Genomic DNA, 10154 nt, shown 5'->3' with positions numbered 1-10154 from the left:
GTCACAGATATGTGACAGAGCCAGGCTTGAATGCTAACCCACTAAGTTATACTGCCGTGGGTGACTCTGAGATGCAAACTGATCCTTGAGATTCTAAAGAGGATGCTGCCTTGACAGTCTACTGTGCCTTTAAGGTATCTGTTCAGAATTAGGGCATTTATTTCAGGTACTGTTCTGTCGGGTCCCTAACACAGTCACTTGCGGCGGTCTATCTTCATCAGCTATGTGCTAAGGAGCAAAAGCAACACCTTGTGTTCACATCTCCCTTTCTCCCCTTCTCTCTCTCTCTCTCTTTCTCTCTCTGTCTCTCTCTCCCTTCTTAGAGTTTTAAAAATATTGATGGCAAAAATCATCAGCCTCCATAGTGGAAAACATCAAAATGTATTAAGAACCTAACAACAGCCCCTAATTCCACCATTGTGAGGCAACAATTTCCAACATTTACGGAGGATATTTCCTTCCAGTGTTTTTGCACGTATTTTTAAAAATTATGACCACACACTGTACGTATGCTTATAACCAGTTTCTTTCACTGAACAGTATAGGGTAAGCATTTCCTTCCTCATTAAAAACTCCTAATAGTTACATAATGTTCCATTACTTGAATATACTTTAATACAATGAATGCCTTTAAAACAATCAGCTGAATTGTACCCTACATCTTTAAAATAAAAAAATTAAAAGAGGAGAAAATATATATATATATCAGACTATCTCCATTAGGATCAATTCCTATAAAAGAGAAGTTTCTGGATCAGCAACATGCAGTTTTATGGTTGTTAATACATGTGGACAAAGAGTTTCCCAGGAGCAGTAAAGCCTCCACACTCCCACGAGCATAGCCAGCCTCAGCAGGCTGACTACTCAAAGTAGAAAATACAAAGGGTCTAAGGAAGAAACTGACCCAGTTTCTCCAACAAATCAATAGCAAAAGAGAAAAAAGAAGGCGGGAGACAAACAGAGATTAAGAGAAATTTAAGAGACATGTCAACCAAGTGTGGAAGTAGACCTTGTTTGGATTCATATTCAAACAAGCTAACTTTAAAGAGGTATGCGATAATATGAAGAAACCATTGTTAATTTTGTTCGCTGGAAAATGACACAGTGGCTATGACAGATAAAAAAGGTCCCAGATCACTCTATTAGCAATACACATTTTAAAAGTTACAGGATAAGATGTTACAGATTGGTTTTGAAACGTTCCAGCTTCCCCATTCCCTCCAAAAAAAATGATGTCTGAGGAAGCAAGGTTAGCAAAGTGTTGATAATTGTTCAAACTGAGTGATGGGTCTGTGGGGGCTAATTATACTATTCTAAGCCCTTCTGTGCAGTTTTCTAGATTTCCCTTTTTTTTGAAACTGTGTCTCACTCTGTTGCTCAGGTTGGAGTGCAGTGGCACGATCACGGTTCACTGCAACCTCGACCTGCTGGGCTCCAGTGAATCTCCTGCCTCAGCCCCCCAAGTGGCTAGGACTACAGATGTGTACCACCATGCCTGGCTAATTTTTACATTTTTTGTAGAGATGTGGTCTCGTCATGTTGCTTAGGCTGGTCTCGAACTCCTGGCCTCAAACAATCCTCCTACCTTGGTCTCCCAAAGTGCTGGGATTATAGGTGTGAGCCACCTGCACTCCACCATTTTTTAGATTTTTTAATAACAAAAAGTTAAAAAAAAAAAAGACAGAAAAAGAAGAACTGCAACATCACTCAGGAGATTTGGTCTTGGTGATTTGCATATATACCTTGGGCTAAGGCACAGAAGAGCAAGAGAACGTTCTTTAGAAAGTCACAGTGTGTGAGTTGGTGGGTCCCACAACTGGCTGCCCACTAGGATGTATTGTTTTAAGTGTCCCAGGTATCTCTAATGTGCAGTCAGGGCTAAAAGTCAGAGTTCCTGATCATTTTCCTCTTCCTATACATGATGACAAGGAAGTTCAGGGCCCACCACAAGTTGGCGGCATCCCTAGAAGCAAACCTCAGCTTCCCATCTCCCAGCGTAGGGTCTTTTTGTCATACCACACTCTCACGGATGAGAAGTTCAGTTAGGAGAAGCTTAAGAGCACACGCTCTGCAGGCCAGTAGGCCAAGAGTCCAATCCCAGCTCTGCCTCATAGAGGCTCAGCAGTGGTAGGTGACTCCCCTTCTCCAAGTCTCACTTTCCTCCCACAAATGGAGTTCGTTCACCTCACGCCAGAGAGGGGTGGGGTGAAAGGAATCAGACAGACTTGGAAAGCAGAGTGTCTAATTGCTGTCAGTTCAGATAGCTTACTTCCTGTCCCTTGAGTGTGAATTTCTTGGGGACAGGAAGAAGCCATATTCATCCCTATCTGCTAGTGTCTGGACCTAGCGCCCAGAGCTGCTCGGTGTCCAGTCAATGAGCAAAGCCATGAATGAGTGGACAGTGATTCTAATTAAATAGACGATACGCAACATAATGACTGCTGAAAGAGGCCTTGAGCAAGTCGCATTCAGGACCTCCCGGCCCACATCCTTTCCCCTCACAGGTAAGTCCTGGCGCTCCATGGCCAATGGACCATGAGACTGTAGCTTGAGTTGTGGCTTCTTTCCTTCTTTCCTTTCTTTTTTCCTTCCTCCCTTCCTTCCTTCCTCCCTCCCTTCCTTCCTCCCTTTCTTCCTTCCTTTCTTTCAGATCTCACTCTATTGCCAGGCTGGAGTGCAGTGGCACCATCACGGCTCATCACAGCCTTGACCTCCAGGACTCAGGTGATCCTCCAGCCTCAGCCTTCCGAGTAGCTGGGATTACAGGGGCACGCCACCACGCCTGGCTAATCTTTGTTTTGTTTGGGGGGCTTTTTTTAGGGATGAGGTCTTGCTATATTGCCCAGGCTGGTCTTGAACTCCTGCATTCAAGCAATCCTCCTGCCTCAGCCTCCCAAAGTGCTAGGATTACAGGTGTGAGCCACCACGCCCAGCCAGAGGCATAGCTTTCAAATGGTGTACAACCAGGTGTTGCTCAGGGAACTGAAGAGCCCATGCTAGTCACCAGTGGAATGTTTTTCTTTAAAAACATATCCACATTTGAACAGCAACTGCATTCCCTGCTTCACACAAGCCCAAGTGGAGGGACAGCTCTGGGTTTCCTATGTCTAAAAGAAATTCCAGCCCTTACATGGTGACAACCCCATGTGTGTGTACAGAACTTTCCATTCTCTGACCTACATTCTCTGATGTGACCTCACAGCTATCCTCTTTCACAGATGAGGAAACTGAGACCCAGAGAAATTAAAGGGTTTGCTTAAGGTCCCACAGTTGCAGCCCAGAAATCCTAGAAACTCGTGCTGGCTGGACCTTTGAAGTCACCCCACAAAAACTCAAATGAAAAACCACCCCTGAGAAAGCCAGAGGCTGGCCCCTCCCTCAAACCAGGTTTCCTTTCTCGCCCCTGTAAGAGCTGGCAAGTCTTCACACCTCTGTGCCACTTACTGGGGTGACCCCTCTTTCAAAAGCCATGGTGGGTAAGGGGAGCGGTGGCCCTTCAGGGGGAGTGCTGTCGAATTCTTCGTCCCCAGCTGTGGTGAGGGGCTCCTCTGTTGTGACTGCTGAGGAGGCTTCTTTGTCACCAAGACCCTGAAAAAAAAACCAACACAAAGTTTCACCTCACCTCAGGTAGTTGTGGTAACTGTCATTTCTGTGGTGTCAGCCCAACTTCAAAGCACTTTCTTACCTACACAGTCAAAGAAGCACAGACCCATACATCTCCCTGCCTTTTTTTTTTTGAATCAGAGTCTTATTCTATCACCCCAGAGTGCAATGGCTTGATCACAGCTCACCACAGCCTCGACCTCCTGGATACAGACAATCCTTTCGCCTCAGCCTCCTGAGGAGCTGGGACTATAGGCACGCACCACCCCGCCTAATGTTTTGTTTTTTTTTTTTGTAGAGATGAGGTCTCACTACATTGCCTATGCTGGTCTCAAACTCCTGGGCTCAAGCAATCCTCTCGCCTCAGCCTCCCTAAGTGCTGGAATTACAGGCATGAGCACCTGGCAACATCCCCTTCTGAAATGCACATCTCCTCTAAGGCTCAGCTCTCCCACCAACAACCCCTTCCAACTGTGGACCATTGTCCTCTGAGAAAGTTCTTCTTGAACAAAGCTAGGAGGTAGCAGGGTTGGGACAAAACCTGATGCCTGGCCCCTGTCATGCTCCTGGCATTGCATCCTGCCTCCCTCCAGCTGGCACCCTCCCAGATATGCACGCCTAAGGAGGCTGGGCATGTATGTGCCTCTGCGAAGGTTCGTGGCAGCTTCCATCTCGTGAGGTGGACCTGTCTCTCCCCTGTGAACCAGAGAGGACACCAGATGATACTTACGGGAGTGACCACATGCCCGGGGGCCGTGGTGCTTGTGAGAAGAGCCAGGCCGTCTGTGGGGACTCCGCTGGCCTCCTCATCCTCGAAAGTGCCAAGGGGTCCTTCAGTTGCAGCATCAACTGTTGTTAGACTTTCTTCACTGTTTGGATCCTGAAAAAAAAAAACTGGCATGAGGGATCGGGCCCCTTCATCCACATCCCTGGTGCCGTGGGTGTGTGGCTGCCCGGAAGAAACCATGGGGTCCTCAGAGAACTGGCGGGTCTAGTACTCCATTTCTTCTGCTCATCAGGGCCACGCCTTGCCCACAGATTCCTGGGGTTCCAGGGTTAGAACACTCTTCTCTGGGCATTCCCCGCCCACCCCAGAATCCCCTCCAGCACACCTCTAGAAACTGGAGCTCACCCTCTGCAGGCAGCCCTTCTATTTTCAGACAGCTCTGCTGGTCAAGGTCTAGTTTCTACAAAACTAAGACTTGGTAGGCCTGGGACTTGAGTCTGGCTTTCCCACCTTGCTGTAAGTGCTTTGCCTTTAAATAAAGGGGAGGAGGGCTGAGGGAGGGGAGGAAGAAGGGATGGGAATGGGAGAAAAAGTGGGAAGGAGGAGGAGGAGAAGGAGGAGGAAAAGAAATAGAAGAGGAGGGAGAAGGAGAAGATCACTCTGTTCCTGAAAGCATCCATCTAACGGCCACGTGTCCTAAGCTGTCAGCTGGTCAGTGCATGCCCTGTCCCCTGCATGCCCTGTCAGCCTCCCTCAGTGCTGGAATTACAGGCGTGAGGTACCCCCTAACCTCCAGGCTCCTGCAAGGTCTGCAGCATGGACCCAGGCTAGTGCTGGATGACTGCCTGACCCACACAGACAGACGAGGGAGCAATGACCTCAAAGGTCCGGGCTATAGATCTGTGATGGCCTGATGATCCTGACCATTTACTTACTGGGCAGATATTCACTCAGGGCCTACCCTCTGTCAGGAATGTAGTATGTCAGAGAACAAAATACTTATCTGAAATCCCTGCCCTCACAGAGCTTGCATTCTGGTAGAGAGCCAGACAGGAACGGTTTATCACATATATTATTAACTACAATTATGATGAGGCCTTCCAAGCACAAGGACGAGGAGACATTACCGTCTGAGATGACACCTTTTCCAGGAAGTAGCGTTTGAGTAGAATTCTGAAGAATTAAGCAAGAATTAAAAAGAGGGGAGGAGGAAGAAAGGTTATCAGCAGAGAGGAGAGGGGATGGGAGGATGGCGAAGCAAGAGGAAAGGAGGCATGGTTGAGAAGCTGAGGTCAGAGAGGCTGAAGCACCAAGAGCGGGACAGAGAGGGGGCCCCAGAGGTGGACAGCCAGGCTGGACAGGCTAGCCCCTGCAAGGCCCTTCAGGACAGGTGAGGGAGCCGAGTCTGCAGGGAAGGGTGATGGGAAGCTTCCAAGAAGAGCGCTGACAACCCAGACTGGAGGAGGAGGCCAGGCAGGGCCTCAGCAATCGCCTGGGCTAAGGACGAGACGGCTAAGTGCAAGGGGCAACACTGGAGGAGGGCATAGTGACAGGCAGTTCAAAGCAGAAAAATCAACAGCAATATTTGTTGATGTGGGAGTTACAGAGAATTCTAGATTAGGCAACTGGGGGAAACTGGGGGATGAGAGTTCCACACATTTCCGGTGAGAATGTGGAAATGGGGGGTTTAGAAATGAGGAGTTGGGGTCTGACTGTTGACCTGGAAGAACATGTGGGCATCCGTGAGAGGGACAGACTTGCCGAGTGTCTTGGAATGTGTGTGTCCTGCCTGTTGCAGCTGGGTAGTGTCTCTCCGCTGCATGAGAAGAGAGCTGAGAAGGCCTGGCTGTGCCCTCTGGCCCCCCGGGGCCTGCCTGCCTGCACCCTGACCCCCACTCCTTCACACAACCTCCTGTGACCACCATCACCCTTCCTCTTCCACTCAGCCCACCATCCTCTGGTTGCTGAGCCCTGCTGACCCCTGCTGGTGGAGGCAGCAGGGCCCTGGATGTAGCCCTGGCACTCGCCCCCACCTCTCTGCTTCACCCCATCTCCTTTGTCCCCCTGCCAGGCCTCACTCCCCACTGGCTTTTAGTGGCATCACCATACACTTACCCAGACCTTGGCAATCTCCACTCGCGAGCCTGGACTGAGCCAGAGAGGTACCCCCTAACCTCCAGGATCCTCTGGGTTTGCTGAGTAGAATGGAGCCCCACACTCCAAGAAGTCAGTGGCTACTCCCAGTCATGAACTTGAGCTCCCAGTACTGTGCGATCCTTACCACAGTGGGCTCTTCCTCGGGCTTCTGGGTGGACATAGAGAGGGCTGGCTCTACGGTGAGCACACTGCTGGCCTCTGGTTCCCCGGCAGTGCCGGTGGGCACCTCGACCTCCCCTGCTGCTGTTGCTGCTAACCCTTCCTCATGATCTGGACCCTGAATAGAAAAATAACACAGGCCACATCAGAGTCCCTTGACCCCAATCCACCACACTGTGCTGGAGCAGCTGGCCAGCCATGCCCCTGCCCCGCATCCTGCCCCTCCCTCACTTTCAAAGCACTTGCACCCTCACATTACTACCCTTGATGCAGCAACTGCACAAAACTCCACAAGTGCAAGTCCCAACCCGGCATCCCACCTGTGTGGTTGGTGCACCCAGCCCATCCCTACCAACCCCATGGGTCATGTGCTCACCACAGTCCCTTCTGACCTCTGTCCCCTGACCTGAGAGTACAGCTTCCACTGGTGCTTCAGTCATTGAGTCAGGACAAAAACCCAGGTCCTCGGGCACCATAGCTTCCTTGTTGAAGGAGTTGTCTACACTCTAGGACCACTTCCTGTCTCATTCTTTCTTCAGCCCAGCGTCATCTGGCTTCTACCCCTCCTACAGCCCTAAAACTGCCCTCTCCAAGGTCACCCACAGTCACGTTTACAAAGTCAATGAACACTTGTGAGTTCTTTGGCAGGATCCGATATTGCTGACCAGACCTCAGAGCAAGATAACACCACCACTCATCTTTACGCCAACACAGCCCCTGAGCCCACCTCTTTCTCCAGGCTCACATCCCCCCACCCTTTCTCCACTCACTAGTCAGGGTGATCTTTCTGGAATTCGAATCTGTCTACATCACTTCCGTGCTTCATACCCTTCGGTGCTCCCCACTTCTGCTGAATCTTCTCTGTGGTCTTCGAGGTCTCTCCAGTCACATCCTCCACCCCTTAACCCTGCAGGCATGCTGCACTTCCTCAGGCCTCCTGTTTTTTGTTTTGTTTTGTTGATTCAGGGTCTCACTCTGTTGCCCAGGCTGGAGTGCAGTGGCACAATCACAGCTCATGGCAGACTCAACCTCTGTGCTCAGGCGATCCTTCCATCTCAGCACCCCGAGTAGCTGGGACTACAGGTATGCCACCATATACAACTAATTTTGATTTTTTTGTGGAGACGAAGTTTCACTATGTTGCCCAGGCTGGTCTCGAACTCCTGGACTCCAGCAATTCTCTTGCCCCCAGCCTCTTTAGGCTCCTGCTGATGCCTCCAGGCCTCTGTTCCTGCCATCTTACCTGCCTGGAACACCTGTCTCACCCCCATCTGCCACGCTACTTCTACCCATCCTCCTGGGCTCACCCTTGTCATCCTTCCCCAGGAAGTCTTCCTTGACACCCAGGCCTGGGTTCTAGCATCTCTCACCACCCTGTCCCCAAGAACCGGCTCTATCCTATTGACTGTCAGTCCCCACAGCCAGGCCCAGTGCCCAGTTCAGAGTCTCTGCAAACATCACTGGATGAGTGTATACACGCCTCAGCCTCCTGCTCCAGGCCTACTCAGCCCCACACGATGGTCACTCTGCACTGTGCAGACAGATGAGGAAGGTCAGTTACTGCTCCCACCCGAGATGATGTCCAGCCCTCAGAAACAGGTAAAGAGGAGCATGCATTCTGAGCTACTTACTGGAGTGACCCCTTCCCCAGGGTTCTGGGTGGACATGGGGAGGGTCGACCCTTCAGTGGGCACACCACTGGCCTCTGCTTCCTTGGCAGTGGTGACGGGCGCTTCAACCAGCCCGGCTGCTGTTGCTGCTAAATCCTGAAAACAAAGACATCATGAGACATCATGAGAGACCATGTCACTGGGCCCTGGGCCTCGATCAGTGTGCCTGTGGCCGGAGAGAACAGACTGCCTGGGCACTTGTGCAGCTTCTTTACTTAAGAACTCTCTTATCTATGACTTCACAAATCCAGGAACAGAAGACTGCCCAGGCACCTACGCCTCGTGTTTGGTTCCTAGCATCTGTTTGCACCTCCAGTGTCAGGGAGACAACTGCTCCTGAGTCAGCCTGCTCCAGCTCTAGATACTTCTGTTGAGACTTGTTGCTTCCCTTCAGCCTCCCCATGTGCCCATCCAGAAGCCACTGGAACAATGTTCTTGACGGTGCTTCAGAGATGTGCAGACAACACTTCTGTCCTCCTCAACCTTCTCCAGATGGACACTCTGCTTCCTCTCTTTTCCTATGACTAAATATCCCTTGGGAAAGCTCAGGCCAATTCTCTGAACATTACACAGCAAATGGGGGAAATGGAAAGACAGAGCAGCTTTGGCTGCTGGTGTCATCAAACGATGTTTTATCTCTGTTTCCCAAAGGTATATATGTGTTTATTTGTGCAAAAAGTTGTTCCTTTAGTTACCAAAAACACTGGGCCAAGCAAAGTTAAATAGATTTCCTTGCAGGACTTCTCAGAAAGGGGAATGTAGGTTGGGCATGGTGGCTCAAGCTGGCCAAGGTGAAGGGATTGCTTGAGCCCACGGGTTCAAGACTAGCCTGGGCAACTTGGCAAGACCTCGTCTCTACAATAAATCAAAACATTAGGTGGTGTGGGTCGTGCGCATCTGTAGTTCCAGCTACTTGGCAGGCTGAGGCGGAAGGATCGCCTGAGCATAGCAGGTCGGCGCTGGGGTGGTCGTGAGTGTGCCACTCAAAAAAAAGGGAGGGGGGAATGTAGAGTGGAGCCTTTCCCAAATTCATTTGACCTCAGAGCCCTTTTTTCATAAAGTATATTAAATTCTTGCAGAACTATTGTCCCAAAAAGCAGTTAGAGAAACAATGAGATTTCAGGATGCTAAAATGAGACTCCTTCTGACTCAACACCAGCTCAAGCCCCAAAGGGCAAGAACAATTCCACAGGCATCAGGCGACCTCCAATGCTAAGAGACAAGGAAATTACACCAGTTCTACCAGCATCAGCCCATCTCCTGCATCTGGGCTGCATAAGAAGAGGAACAGAGCTGGGCTCGGTGGCTCAGCCTGTAATTCCACGCCTTTGGGAGGCTGAGGTGAGTGGATTGCCTGAGCCCGAGAGTTCGAGACCCGCCTGGGCAGCGAGACCTCATCTCTACAATAAATCAAAAAATCAGCCGGGCGTGGTAGCGCATGCCTGTAATTCTGGCTACGTGGAAGGCTGAGGCGGAATGATCGCCGGAGCCCAGCAGGTCGAGGCTGCGGTGGCCGGGAGCAGCCACTGCACTCCAGTCTGGGCGACAGAGTGAGACTCCAACTCAAAAAAAAAAAAAAAAAAAAAAAAGAAGAGGAACAGGATTCATCTTGGGGTTGAGTGCCTGGAGAGTGAGAACTCCTCTGGAGAGAACTTTCAGTGTGCTGTGGCTTCCCCCTCTCTCCTCAAGCCAAGCCTCTGGTGAGCTGGATAGGTATTCCTCAGAAATTGGGAGATGCAGAGACTGGTGTCTGATTTTCTCCAGGGAAAGACAAAAGGTGAAAGTAGACAACCATCTAGACCCAGAGTGGGGTGGGGGGGGAAGGAAGGGGAGGAGGG

The 10154-nt window shown here is 50.5% G+C and overlaps 1 protein-coding gene across 1 annotated transcript in view; it reads right to left on the bottom strand.

The window, feature by feature from the left end:
* COL15A1 (collagen type XV alpha 1 chain) overlaps positions 1-10154 on the bottom strand; it is a 112834-nt gene that overhangs the window by 49264 nt on the left and 53416 nt on the right. The window contains exons 8-11 of the mRNA XM_008051710.2: positions 8278-8412; positions 6612-6764; positions 4334-4483; positions 3441-3588 (exon numbers count right to left, since the gene is read on the bottom strand). Of these exons, the coding sequence (XP_008049901.1) occupies positions 3441-3588; positions 4334-4483; positions 6612-6764; positions 8278-8412 (586 nt within the window). The remainder of the gene's footprint in view (positions 1-3440; positions 3589-4333; positions 4484-6611; positions 6765-8277; positions 8413-10154) is intronic.

The sequence above is a fragment of the Carlito syrichta genome, unplaced genomic scaffold, assembly GCF_000164805.1.
Source record: "Carlito syrichta isolate Samal-C Ts95f unplaced genomic scaffold, Tarsius_syrichta-2.0.1 Scaffold226607, whole genome shotgun sequence".
Classification (NCBI taxonomy): Eukaryota; Metazoa; Chordata; class Mammalia; order Primates; family Tarsiidae; genus Carlito; species Carlito syrichta.
The sequence above is the reverse complement of the archived record's forward strand: the minus strand, read 5'-3'. Positions and strand labels throughout refer to the sequence as shown.